This window comes from Nomascus leucogenys, chromosome 22a (genome assembly GCF_006542625.1).
Source record: "Nomascus leucogenys isolate Asia chromosome 22a, Asia_NLE_v1, whole genome shotgun sequence".
NCBI classification, from domain to species: Eukaryota; Metazoa; Chordata; class Mammalia; order Primates; family Hylobatidae; genus Nomascus; species Nomascus leucogenys.
The window spans coordinates 77,892,708-77,907,898 of NC_044402.1; the positions used below are offsets into that span (position 1 = coordinate 77,892,708).

Here is a 15,191-nt window from a genome sequence, read left to right on the forward strand (position 1 = left end):
GCTTTGGTTTTTGCGAAACTTTTAAATTTCTTGTGTTATGAAGATCTGCAGTTTCAAGGATTTCTCCCCTTCTTTACTCTTTTGTTAAAATAATGCTCAGAAAATTTACTAATAAAGTTATTAATTTCTAACATTTGTACATCAGAAACCATTTGAAAAGCTTGGCTTTGTGAATATAATAGTTTAACTTGTTTTTTCCTCTCTAATTAGTCCCGCTTATAATAAAGAAAAGAGCATTTCTTTTTTTAATCTTTTTTTACTTCTTGTTTCGTTTTGTTTTTTCGTTTTTTAATTTGTGTGTGTGTTTATATTTTTTCTTTTTAAAGAGCATTTCTTTTATTGGTGGTCATCTTATGTTAGGTATTTATAATGACTACTTTGTCTCCATCTGGTATTTTTTGTTCCTTAAAAGGGCATCTCAGTAATGTCTTTATCTTTTCTTTCTATTAAGTCTTAGGAAAAAAAGCAAGATAATATTTCCTCAGATTTCTTCTATCATCTTAGATTCTCATTGAAGGTTAGGGTTTTTTTGCCCAATAAATTGTTTTTAAGACTAAAAATAAGCACAAATATCAAAATACACTTTTGTCTGAATACATGAGACATAAGAACCCATTGTTTTTCGATTTTTTTATTTTAATAAGTTGTAATACTTTAAAAACCATTTAAAAGTAACCTTCTTGGATAAAGTTTACTTTAAAATGTTGAAAAATATTTGTACATGACTAAGTAAAGCATATTCCTAAAGCCTTTTCGAGAAATTATAAAATTTGCTTAATTTTATAATTTTTTCTAGAATGACTTGAGTAGCCATTATTCCCCACGTAGACTTGATAAATTTAAATATGCATAATAAATTGAATTAATAGATTAAATAGATTGAAATATGATTTAGAAAATTGTCATGTGATGTACTGGATTATTCCCCCTTCTTTTTTTCAGGAACTCTTGGTGTAATAACAGAAGCTACAATAAAAATCAGACCAGTCCCTGAATACCAAAAGTATGGCTCAGTAGCTTTCCCTAATTTTGAACAAGGAGTAGCCTGTTTAAGAGAAATTGCAAAACAGGTAAAAGAAAATATATATATATATACACATATATATGTTTATGTATTTATATTTTTCAAATTCTACTACATAGTTGATTGTGATATGTTACAACTAATCTTCATATTTAGTTGTATTATATTTGTGGTTTTTACCCAGTTCTGTATGAAAAGGTAGTGTTGTACAGTCATCCTTTAAGTGCAGTTACTATTTCTTTGAGTAAGTATATTGCTATCAAACCTATTTCTTGGTCTAGATGGCTATATGATTGTAAGCCAAGGTGAGATATGTACTTTGGTAGCTTCAGATGACTTTGCCTTTTATTGACTATTATGTGTCTTAAGTTATTTTTGGGTAAGATATTTTATGATTAATTGAAGTGATATTTAATTTAAATTGAGACATTTATTGAAATTAAAAGTAATGGCTAAATATCAAAGACCCCAAAATTTAAATATAGGTAATTCAACTTCATCAATTCATAGAATGTGCTGCTACTAGGCTATACTTTGTTTTATAATATTATCTAAGCTATAGCTTAAATTAAGGAATATAGTATGTATAATAAGCTAAAAAGAATTTTTATTTTCTCTCCTTAAAAACTATATTATTAAGTTTTTTTAAGACAAGATAATGCTAAGTAATTTTATTTATGTATTTAGTTCTGTCAGTATGGAAATTTCCACATCTCTCTCGGCGTTTGGTTTATTGTTTAAACTACAACTCTTTATGAATAATTCTTAATTCAACTTTTCCCAGCAGGGAGGAAGTCAAGGGAATGTTGACAAGGCAAAAGGAACTCTAGCCTCTCTTTTTTTTTCTTTCTTCAAACTCCTGAAATTTTAATACTTCCTATCAGCTATACCCAAGTAGAATCTTGAGGACAAGGGAGTTTTTGATGTGACCCGTATAGGTCAGCTTCCTGATATCCAGAGCAGTGTGGAGGAAGAATCTGTTGAGGCAAAGGAATCATATCGAGCAAGTAGTCTATGTTTATCTTGGAATTTGTAAGGTACAGAAATGGAAAATGATAAAGAGTCTCTCATTTTCCCATCATCTCAAGACAACCAGTATTAATGCTTTAAAGAACTTTAAAATGAGAAAAAATATATACATTATTTACTCACATATATATCATTCCCAGTGCTGTTTATTCCATACACTCATAAACTTTTACTTTCTAAGACAGTCATTCTGTCTGGCAGTTTCCCACTTTCATGAAGTACAGCTATATGACCACCTAATTCACCAGCTGATGTGATAATTTTTGTAATTTTCAAGTAGCTTCACTTACTTGTCAGTTAGATTGTTAGTATAGGTCCTTTGATCTTGATTGCTAGACTACTCCTGGGTAGGGAGAGGATTCAAAAGGAAGTGTGGTCCTAGAATAAGCATTCTTGGACTTGTGGCAAGTTACTTTGGTAATGGTAAGGCAGAAGTGATTAGTAACAGTTGAAATCCTTACATTAGAGGCCCTAATTCACTAGAACTTTGGGGATATGATATTATGGTTAGGGAGCTAGAGTGTGTAGTATTAACACCATGTTTGCTAAAATGACGAGGTGGCAATAATATTTAAAACAATAAAGGATTGTTAAGTAGAGGAGGATTGGAGATAAGTTTTTAGAGTAAATAGTATTTGTTACACTAAAGTAACATCTGAGCACTGAGTGGTGACATTCCCGTGTGTTCTGGTACTTGTTTCTAAAATATTCCATAATTCAAAGGCAGAGGAAAGGAGTTTCAAATTGAGATACCCCAGATATTAAGAAGTAAAAGAACTTGCAGAGCCTTATGGTTTTGCCTATGAATTAATACATGAAAGAACAGGAAGCTAGGGTGTTTTTTTTGTTTTTTTGTTTTTTTAATGACCAGAAGTTCACTAATTGAAAAATAAAACAAAGATATTCCTATATATATTTTCATTAATTTCAGACTGTTCTTAATGAGCAGCTTTTAAAATTTCAAGTGTTTTCATTTTGTATTATGACTTATCTTTGTGTAATGATTTTGGATTACAGTCACTGGGTGAACATCCTAAGAATTTTTAAAAATGAATAAAAGGACAAGTTTTACTGATTTGTGTAAGGATGAAGGAAAATTCCATCCCCTGCTTGTCTTAAATAGTTTTATTTTCCTTCTGTCTTTGTTGAGCTTCACTATTCCCCCCCCCACAAAAAGTGTGTTTTTTTGTTTGTTTTTTAAGATGGAATCCCACTCTGTCTCCCACACTGGAGTGCAATGGCGTGATCTCGGTGCACTGCAACCTCTGACTCCTGGATTCAAGCAATTCTCTTGCCTCAGCCTCCCGAGTAGCTGGGATTATAGGCGACCACCACCATGCCTGGCAAATTTTTTTGTATTTTTAGTAGAGATGGGGTTTTGCCATGTTGGCCAGGCTCGTCTCGAACCCCTGACCTCAGGTGATCCGCCCGCCCCAGCCTCCCAAATTGCTGGGATTACAGTCATGAGCCACCGTGCCCAGCCACAAAAAGTGTTATTAAAGAATTGTACTTCATATCATTTCTTGTTCAAGTCTTGAATGACATAATTCTAATTCACTATTATTGCCTCTAATTTTATGAAAAAAATATGAATGCCAAATTAGATTTTTCCTTTTTGAGACAGGGTCTCACTTTGTCGTCCAGGCTGGAGTGCAGTGGCATGATCACAGCTCAACGCAGCCTCTCAATCTCCTGGACTCAGGTGATCCTACCACCTCAGCTTCCTGAATAGCTGGGACCATGGGCACACACCACTATACCTGGCTAATTTTTTTTTTTTAAACTTTTGTAGAGATGGGATCTCCGTGTTCCCCAGGCTGGTCTTGAACTCCTGGACTCAAGCGATCCTCCAGTTTAGGCCTCCCAAAGTGTAGAGATTGCTGGCATGAGCCACCATGCCCAGCCCCAAATTAGATTTTAAAAAAAATTACAGAAGTTATAAAAGTAGTTTGGATTTGTATTTATTTTCAACAAAATATCTCAGAGAGGTCATGTTCAGTCTGTATTGACCAACTCTGCCCCTTTAATAATATCTCCCCTGTACAGAACACAGATTTAGTACACTCATAAATCTTTTGATTGGATGTGTGCATATTTTATGTTTTCTTGATGCTCCATCTACTTTTCCACACTGCAAATACTTACATGTAAATCTATCTTAAATTTCATTAATAAGAAGTGATGTACAAATGTATCAAAATTCCAAGTTTATAATTTCATTACAATGGAAATGTTGATTTCCAACATTTCCAACATAAATAGTTGGTGTAATCTGATACAGTTTTTATTACAATTCGATATGCCCCTGATAGAAAGTGACACAGAAGACCTACTTGTGCTATTGAAAAGCAAGTATGGAATTTTCCTTCATCCTTGCAGAAATCAGTGCAACTTGTCCTTTTACTCATTTAAAAAAATTCTTAGGATGTTCACCCAATGACTATAATCTAAATTCACTACACAAAACTATAGTGAGCCAGGCGCAGTGGCTCACATCTGTAATCCCAGCACTTTGAGAGGCTGAGGCAGGCAGATCACTTGAGCCCAGGAGTTTGAGACCAGTCTGGGCAACATGGTGAAACCTCGTCTCAATAAAAAATACAAAAATTAGCTGGGCATGGCGGCATGCACCTGTAGTCCTAGCTACTCTGGAGGCTGAGGTGAGAGGATCCGTTGAGCCCAGGAGGTCAAGGCTGCTGTGAGTCATGATCGTGCCACTGTACTTCAGCCTGGGCAACAGAGCAAGACCCTGTCTCAAAAAACAAACAAAAAAAACTGTATTAGCTATATATCTTGGAACAAAATAAAGATAATGATTGATAGTGCTACCATATGGTTAAAAAAGCAGGTCATAAAGAAAGGTCCTTTCTAGTCTATAGCTTGACAATTTGGTTCTATGTACTTAGTAATTGACAGTTTTTAGAAATATAAATATTATGGCCTAGGAAGTTTGTCTTACTTGAAACTGATTTTAAAAGTCCAGATAGATAATATTCTATTCTCGAGCATTGCTCTTAATAATGGAGCAATTGCTAAGAGTAGTTACTGGGATTTGGACATCTAAAAATTTTGGAAACCTACATATTTTACTTCTATTATAATGCACATGTAGAGAGGCATTAATGTTTATCTTACCTGGAAATGGATAAAAGCTTTTATAATGGTTTAGGGAAAGTTGTATATTAGTTTGTAGAACATACAAGTCTCATATGTCAAGAGTGGTACAGTATTTGCTGCCTTCCTTTGTAATAGTGTTTTCAGGCAGAAAAATTGAAAAAATCAGGTTTTGGCACTAGTCATTGTTCAATTTGGGATTTGGAATTTCAGTTGATAGCAGGGGAATTAAGAGCCATTAAAGTAGATGGTACATGGCTTATGATTGTGCCAAATTCTTGATTGAATAATGAATTGGTTGCTTGTAATTCTTCACTGTCATTTTATAGCACTTCCATCTTTGCTATATTTTCAGATTCAAGTTGCTTTTGAAATGGGAAACTGTAATTTTGGATAAATATCTTTTGGGAAAGAACATACATGACTGTTCACAAATAGCAAAGTGGGCTATATGTATATTTTTATTACTATTCTTACTGAAGGAAATAAATTAAGCAACCTTATACTGGCAGCAGAAGGATGTCTACTAAAGTCTCTCATCCGATCTTTGTCCATATGAGGAAGTATCCTCTTTCAATACTTCACTGACTTGTGAGAAGCTAGAAAGGAGGATTTAGTGGAAGATTAATGTGATTCTTTCTCATAAGTGGCAGTCCAGTATAATCTCCTACTTTATTCAGTAGATGGGTAAATGATTTTTAAGACTTTCTCAGAAAATACATTTCCTACTGTAGCCTCTCAGGAGGAAAATAATGTTTTTTAATCAGCATATCAGTGTTAGATATAACGTTTTATTATTCTCTAAAAGAGATAAATAAAATTGTTAGTTTGGAAATAACGATGTCTTTACAAGGTTAAAAGGAAAACCGAGTGTTAAAACAAGCTCAGAAGCAATTTCTGAAGTTCGGGTTTTTTTGTTTGTTTTCAATAAAAACTTAGGAGTTGTGCCCTGTGGTATTTTGAGAGGAGCATTTGTTCCAACAAGAGGAAAAACTGTATTTGGTATTGATTAGTACTCATTCCTCTCAAAACTTTTCTCAGTAAAACCTAGTTTCTTCGAACTAGGTTTTTAGAATTATAGATGAAAATGCAGCTTTTCTTCCCACTACTTTTTGACAGAGGGTAATTTTCCTTCCTTCTATCACTTTTATTTTAAACAATTTTAAACTGATAAAGGTTTGGGGTTTTTTGTTTGTTTTAGTGATTTTAGATTATAATTTGGGAAGACATGAATTTTACGAATTGTTCTGTTTTCAACTTAATTTATCTTGGAGGAGTTCAAATAAATTGGAAGGAGTCAGGTTTAGCACTTACCTTATAAAACACTTAAAACTTCTTTTTATTCAACAGTAATTCTTGGGAGTATTTATTACATAGAGAAACTGAAATTATTTTAAATCATTTTTTTGTGTGTCATGCTTTTCTTTCTCTGAAGCAGAGAGAATAACCCTAGTCAAATGTTTGGTTAATTGGATCATTTACTGTTTGATCCAGCAAAATTAAGACAGTTATGAGACATGTTCTCTACCAGAAGCTACTCAGAACAAGTTATTATACCTTTACTAAACTGAAAAACTATAAAGTTATAATTAGGAGACTGGCATTATCTTTTGGTCTTTTCCTTAATATAAGTGGAGGGCAATATTCACTCCCTATTATGTATTATTTTGTTCTTTAAAACCAAGCAACAATTGACTTGCCAAAATAAAAAGTTCTTACTGTTTATCATACGGACTCCTAGCTGTAAGTCAGTATGTCATCTCTAAGATGACCAACCAGTAATAACTGTAGCCTTAAATACTCTATCGTTTCATCTGTGATACCAACTCTGACTTATTAGTTAGAAGAAGAATTTGTCTACATTTTAAGTTTTTATATCCAGAAATTCACATTTAACAAATTATCTTTTTTTACATAGCCTTTTTTGAACTTTTTTTTTTTTTTTTTTTGAGACGGATTCTCGCTCTGTCACCCAGACTGGAGTGCAGTGGTGCCATCTCGGCTCACTGCAAGCTCCACCTCCCAGGTTTATGCCATTCTCCTGCCTCAGCCTCCTGAGTAGCTGGGACTACAGGCGCCCGCCACCAGGCCCTGCTAATTTTGTTTTTGTATTTTTAATAGAGACAGGGTTTCACCGTGTTAGCCAGGATGATCTCGATTTCCTGACCTTGTGATCCACCTGCCTAGGCCTCCCAAAGTGCTGGCATTTGAACTTTCAAATTAATCAATTTTGTTGTGTGCCTTATTTGAGGTAGTGTGCTCTTAGCTTGATAACCAACATAATGCAATGGATAGTATGCAGTTAGATGTGGTTCCCCACTTCTAGTGAGGATGTTGCATATTATGATAATTTTTTGTGCCCAAATTTTTGTATGGCACATGGAGTTTAGTATTGAAACATTTGCTTCTGATACAACATGAGATTGATAGACTATTTCCAATGTAGTCTCTAAGCTCAAGAATTTGGGCTGTTCTAGAGTCTACATAGGATGTGGATTTACCCTTTGAGGAAACAAATGTTTTCAATCAAGTATAATTCATTCCTTAGCCATGGACCAGAGTTACATGGCTGCCATTCAATGCTTATACTTTTATAGTTTATGCTTATGACATTACATTAGCAGAAACCCCTCAGACATGTGAAATATATGTTAATACTGAATTTATTTTGCTGGTAACTAGTCTTTTAAGAGGTACCTTCTCAAATATGTCTCATCTGAATTGCAAGTTCTGATTTTTTCTGTGACAAGTAAGACCTATGACTTAGTTTTAGAAAAACCAGTTTTGCAGAAATATTTTGATGTGTTTCTTTTTTTTTTTTTTGAAACGGAGTCTCGCTCTACTGCCCAGGCTGGAGTGCAGTGGCACGATCTCAGCTCACTGCAAGCTCCGCCTCCTGGGTTCACGCCATTCTCCTGCCTCAGCCTCCTGAGTAGCTGGGACTACAGGCACCCGCCACCACGCCCGGCTAGTTTTTTGTATTTTTAGTAGAGACGGGGTTTCACCGTGTTAGCCAGGATGGTCTCCATCTCCTGACCTCGTGATCCACCCGCCTCAGCCTCCCAAAGTGCCGGGATTACAGGCGTGAGCCACCGTGCCTGGCTGAGGAAATGTTTTTAAATAAAATGATAGGATTGAGAAATATGTTGCTTTTTAAGTTAGTGCAGAGAGTACTAAGTAAATAAGACTAATCAGAGTAGTTTTTACTTTTCAGATTATGCAGTCAAGTAAATTCCTGGTTGTAGCATCCCTAAAGGGAAGAAATTGCCAGCAATTTGACTAAGTCAGTCTTGTATCCATGTTGTGAGGTCATCGTGGTTATTTATTTCAGTATTAAAGTACAAAAAGTATACTGATATTTCTGTATTAGTCCATATCAGGTTTCATATAGTTTCAGACTATTAAGTATAAAATATACTTAGGTACAAGTTTGATGATTTGAGAGATTCTAGTAAGGGTACATTTATCATAGCAGGAAAGAAATCAATTATTTCATTAACTCAGTTTTAGTAAGCAATTTCTGTCTAGTGTTCTTGAATTCCCTGAATTTATCATTAACCCATCATTAAAATTTGTAAAAATATTCCCTCTCAGGTTAGTTTTGATCACTTACCAGCAGGGGTCACTTTAACTCAAGGACCTTTTTCCCTCCTTTACAAAATCTGTGGAATACTCTCAGCCCTGCATTAGTGAATAACATGGGAGTGAATTTAGAGCTCAAATTCTCAGAACTTGTGCTGTCTCTAACTTTTAAAGGCAATCTTTTGGGGTTTTTTTAAACCTACCAAATTAGTTTTAAAGCAGTGGAAACACAACCTAATCTTAACTGTACGTATAGTAACTCAAATTGAATGTTGTTTTTTAAGAATACTAACATTATTTTGCTCTCTTGATTATAGAACCTTCCATTTAACTAACTGTACTGGTAACTTTTAATTATTTCGAATTGTAAGAAACGTTTTCAGCTTTATATATTTAGAATGATGTACAATGATTTACAAATATCAATTACCAGGAGATCATAAACCAACCTAGGTATTATTTTTAAGTGCTTTACTTATATAAGCATTTAGTTATGACAATAACTGAAAAACTCTACTGACTTTTTAAAAGTCTGGTACTATTGAAGTATGAAACTTTAAAACTGTTGGTTTGAATTGGATAATTTCAAAGAAGTCCATGTTAAAATAATTTTAATATCTAAAATTAAAAAAAAATTTCTTTAGCTTATTAGTTCTTTTTTGATAGTGTTTGTCTGTTACCATCTACTATGCCTCCTTGATACTAATAGGAATATTGGATGGAGCTAGCTTATGTGACTTGATTATCAACTTAAAAACACACTCAATGTAATTGAATATTAGTTGCTATATGATACAGCAGTTGCCCTGGAGCTTTCTTGCCTTTTTTCCAGCTTTTTAATTTGAAAATTTTAAGCATACAGAAAATTTGAAAGACTGGTACAGTGATCACCTGTCTATCCACTTCATATATTCAACAATAATTAACTTTTTGCTCTGTTTAACATGTACGTGTGTATGTTTTTTGGACCATTTGAAATTAAGTTGCACTTTTTTTTTTTTTTTTTTTTTTTAAGACAGAGTTTCCCTCTTGTTGCCCAGGCTGGAGTGCAATGGTGCAATCTCGGCTCACTGCAACCTCCGCCTCCCAGGTTCAAGTGGTTATCCTGCCTCAGCCTCCCAAGTAGCTGGGATTACAGGCATGCATCACCACGGCTGGCTAATACTGTATTTTTGGTAGAGATGGGATTTCACCATGTTGGTCAGGCTGGTCTCGAACTCCTGACCTCTGCTGATCCACCGCCTCAGCCTCCCAAAATGCTGAGATTATAGGTGTGAGCCGCCACACCTAGCCTAGGTTGCAGACTTTACGGTACTTAACCTAAATACATCAGCACCATCTCCTAAAGACAGAAGAATAGTGTTCTTCTTTGTAACTACAATACCATTATCATGTCTAAGAAAATCAGTAGTAAATTTTTTTTTTTTTTTTGAGACAGAGTCTCACTGTGTTGCCCAGCAGGCTGGAGTGCAGTGGTTCACTGCAGCCTCTGCCTCCTGGGTTCAAGCAATTCCCCTGTCTCAGCGTCCTGAGTAGCTGGGACTACAGGTGTGTGCCACCACATCTGACTAATTTCTTTTTCTTTCTTTTTTTTTTTTTTGTATTTTTAGTAGAGATGGGGTTTCACCATGTTGGCCAGGCTGGTCTTGAACTCCTGACCTCGGGCAGTCTGCCTCCCTTGGCTTCCCAAAGTGCTGGGATTACAGGTGTGAACCACTGCCCCTGGCCCATCAACAGTAATTTGTTAATGCCATCTAATATTCATTATATAAGATTATTCCAGTTATCTCCAAGATATGTTTTATGAATAGTGTTTGCAAACCAAGATTTAATCAAGACCTGCATATTTTAATTGTTTTAAAGATTAAATACCCATAGAAATTTACTATACTAAATGTAATATACTTTCCTTTCCCTCCTTTTTTTGTTTTGTTTTGTTTTGTTTTGTTTTGTTTTTGAGACAAGGTCTTGCACTGTTGCCCAGGCTGGAGTGCAGTGGTGCAATCTTCACTCACTGCAAACTCTGCTTCCCAGGTTCAAGTGATTCTCATGCCTCAGCCTCCCAAGTAGCTGGGATTATAGGTGTATACCACCACGCCCAGTTAATTTTTGTATTTTTAGTAGAGACAAGGTTTCGCCATGTTGGCCAGGCTGGTCTTGAACTCCTGTCCTGAAGTGATTTGCCTACCTCAGCCTCACAAAGTGCTAGGATTGCAAGTGTGAGCCACTGCGCCCATCCCCTCACATTTTCTGATATATGTGTACTTATGTGAATTGTTTTCATTAATAATACTTGCCATTGATAAAGGTGCGGTAGAATGTGGTTGATAGCAGGAGATGGAATTTACAAGTTGCTGGTAGGAACTTAAAATGTTTTTGTTATGAATGACAGAGTGGCTGTTACTCTCTCATATTTTACTTATGCGCTTAAGCCAGAATATATAAATATATATGTTATATGTATATTCTACTTATGAAGAAAAGAAATTTGGTCTAATCAGGCTTTGTATATGTTATTAGAAGTCATTGTGCCCATTTTATTAAAAACATTTCAGGTTTGTAAATGTGAAGAAAACTGATTTTCCTTTAGTATTTTTGGAAACTGGTAACGTTTTGAGAAGTATCAACCCAACTACAAAGATATGCCAATATTTGAAATTACTCAGGTTGTACATTTCTTTAACATTTTTAAACTACTATACATTTAATAAGACTACAAAATAGAAAATAAGATAGTTTTAATGTAATTTTTGTTTGGAATATGACTTTAAAGCTGTGTGTGTTTTAAGTGATGTTTGGAGGCTGTGTGGTTTGCCTGAAATAGTGCTCATCTAAAAGTCAGAATGTCTTCATCTTCTACCTTTACTGTGGATAAAATACAGTATAGTTCATAAAATGGCATAATACTTGAGGCACTGGATTTTAGTTTTAGAAACGTCTTTGTTCTAAAATAATCCACTTTGGGATCTGGTATTTCTTTTAGGATATTCTCATATGTCTTTGCCAGACATTAGGCAGCTTTTTCTGCTGATAAATTTAAAATCTGGTAACTTATGTTTGTATTTATTTATGTCTGTAGATTTCTTCTCTCCAAATATTTTATAGAAGTCATTGATATTTGTCTTCATAAAAATATATGAAAAGTTAACTTTTTGTCCTCTGTAAATCCTTAGGAACTAAGCTCTTGATCTCTTAAATATAGAAAGATAATATTCATATTCTACCTGTCTAGCTTCTTGCTGTATTAAATTTGTATCACTTTTTTTTTTCTTTTTAAAACAGAGATGTGCTCCGGCATCTATTCGCCTCATGGACAACAAGCAGTTTCAGTTTGGTAAGTAAGGAGTGGTAATTGTAAAATGTCATTTAGCCACAGAAATTTATGAAACATCAGTAGGAAGAGTGTGGAGTGCAGAGGTAGAAAGAACGTCAATCTTGCCTTTCAGGAAGATGTCAGTCTAATGAAGATAGACAATTACATAAATGAGTGAAGGCAGCAGTGTTGGAGGGCCTGTGAAAGAAGACTGCACTGAATACCTTGGGCTGCAAATGAAGGAATTGATTCTTCTTGATTTTGCTTGAGGATAAAGAGTCAGAAAAGGCTTTTATAAGAGAGATGCTTGAGCTAAATCTTCAAAGGTGTATACAAGTTTGCCTAGATGTCTCTTCTTCTCTACCAGACTTCTTCACTTGGCAGCAAAAATGTGAAGGTGTGAAACTCGATGATGTGTGTTAGGGGACTTCAAATTGTTCTATGTGGCTCAAATAGAGGGTAGGGTTAGGGTTGTTACATGAGATAAAGTTGGATGGGTGGGCTAGGGCTTTGCAGGATAGATTTGGATTTTGTCTTGTCAGCAGTGGGATTTCTTTGAAGAATAAAATCAATCAACTTTACATCTTTGCTCATTCTGGCAGCATTGTGCAGGATAGATTAGAAGGGTATATGCATGGAGGAGAGACACTAGGAGATGAAACAGTTCCAGAAGCAAAGTTTGAGGGCTTTGAGCATGGCAGCAGCAATGGAGATAGAGAATGGATGATAGATTTTCAGAAAATCAGTTTGCTAACTGGATGTGGAAGGCTAAATAAAAGGAGGAGTTGAAGACAACAATTAGACTGATTTGATTGATTGGGTAGATTAAATAACATAGAAGAATGGGTGGTGGTCTTGGGAAAAAGATATGATAATGGGTTGTACTTATATTGTGAAATTTACTTTGGGATTTAAGTTTATAGAATTTAAATACCCTCAAAACAATTCCTAAAATCATGGGAGTGATTGTTCAGTAATAAATACTAAAGGCAAAGATAGGCAGGCTTTTGTCATGTCTAAAAGTAAGCTGAGATTTTAATTTAGGGAAGCATGGTTATAGTTATATAGAAACTTAACTAAAGTCAGGTTCATAACATATCAAGAGTTTTAAGATTACATTCTTCTAAGTTAGTCATAATTGTTTATTTCTTTAAGTAAATTACTTTCAAAATACTATACTACTGACAAAAGTTTAAGATAAATATGTTCTATAAGTAATGAAATACTTAAATCAAGTGAAAAACCACTTGTGTGTTTTGACCTGCATTTAGAGATCTAGGTCTTAAAGAGAGCCATGCATCTAATTAATAAGACTGTGTTATTCATTTATATGTTATTGTTGTTGTAAACAATGTTAGACCTAGGCACCTTTGTAAAATTAGTTATGATTTGGCCATACTTATTTATAATTGGAATCCATAACAATTTAAAGTGAAGGTTTAAAGAAAGTCTTCCTGTTATCCCTCTTCCATGTTCTCATTACTATACCTGAAAACATACTTACTTGCTCCCCTCTAGCTTGCTCCCCTCTGTGGTATTATAGGTTCTACCTTCTCTAGTCTTCACTGTGTCTCCCCTCCCTCTGCCCTTTATTTAGCCACCAAAGTGATCCTTTTGAAATACAGATCTGATCATGCTTTTTGGCTGTCTATATAACCTTTTTTATTTCTCAGTTTTAATTGAAGCCTTAACATTAATATATCCTGTCATGGCTTCATGATCAAGCAACAGAGGAAATAATGCTTAGCACAACAAAAGGTGTCCACACCCTGCACTAGCCATATGGCTGATTGGTCGGTGTTTATACCACATTGGTTGTTAACGAAGCACATGCCGTATTATTAGATGTTAATATTTTTAATATAATCTCTACCTCAGGTACAACTCTTAATACATTATATTGACATCTAATTTTAGTATATTGAAGTGATATATATCATTGAGTATATTGAAATAATCCAAAGATGTCCTCTATAAACCAAAGTTTCTCAAATTTAGGGTATGTTTCTTAGTCATTTTTCTATCACCTGCACTTATCACATAATAGGCATTTGTATATTGATTCAATTAATCATCAAACTGGCAAGGGGGTGAACAAATCCTAGATAGCATAGTGCTGATCATATTGTCAATAACACACTTTATAAAATTCTATTCATGACTGTTCATCAGAGTGGTATCCCCACTTTACAAATGACTCAAAGACTCATTATTTTGACCACAGTCCACAAATCATATGTGGTAAAGCTGGGGATGAACCCAGATTTGTCTGACTACAAAGCACAAGAGTTTTTGCACTGTCTGTAACCACGGCTTTAAAATATAGATAATTAATAAATCCTTTCAAATGACTTGATTAACATTGAAATAACAGAAAATTCACTAATCAAACTGTCCAGCTAGTAAATTTGAAAATGAGTTTAATATTTTAAAAAACCACAATAGCGGCTGGGTGCAGTGCCTCACACCTGTAATCCCAGCACTTTGGGAGGCCAAGGCAGGTGGATCACCTGAGGTCAGGAGTTTGAGACTAGCCTGGCCAACATGGTGAAACCCTGTCTCTACTAAAAAAAAAAAAAATACAAAAATCAGCTGGGCGTGGTGGCGAGCACCTGTAGTCCCAGCTACTCGGGAGGCTGAGGCAGGAGAATTGCTTGAACCCGGGAGGCAGAGGTTGCTGTGAGCCGAGATCACACCACTACTCTCCAGCCTGGGTGACACAGTGAGACTCCGTCTCAAAAAAAAAAACCAAAAAAAACCCCACAATAGCTAGAATATGTTTAAAATGTAATTATATTGATAGGCAACATATTTAAGAAAAAGTAAAAGATAATATTATCTAGTTGATACTAATGCTTGACCCACTTAAAAGTCAGTATCACTTTTACAATAATTTATTCTTCAAAGCTATCATGTCACCTTAGTATCAGAGATGTATGTGAGTAATTCTACTAGCATTAATGGAAATTGTGCATATAAATCTCGATGAGTTAAGGTGAACATTTACCCTTAAGGATTATTTCATATCAGAGTAGTATCATATGGAGTCCCCATGCATTGTATAAAGATAAGTGAATCTTTTGTATAAAGGCTTTTGTATAAAGAATAGATAATTTCAACTTCTGCCAA

The 15,191-nt window shown here is 34.8% G+C and overlaps 1 protein-coding gene across 2 annotated transcripts in view; it reads left to right on the top strand.

Moving 5' to 3' along the window:
* AGPS (alkylglycerone phosphate synthase) overlaps positions 1-15,191 on the top strand; it is a 153,983-nt gene that overhangs the window by 90,396 nt on the left and 48,396 nt on the right. For both annotated transcript variants that reach the window (XM_003253765.4, XM_030803672.1), the window contains exons 11-12: positions 943-1,070; positions 12,032-12,083. In XM_003253765.4, the coding sequence (XP_003253813.3) occupies positions 943-1,070; positions 12,032-12,083 (180 nt within the window). The remainder of the gene's footprint in view (positions 1-942; positions 1,071-12,031; positions 12,084-15,191) is intronic.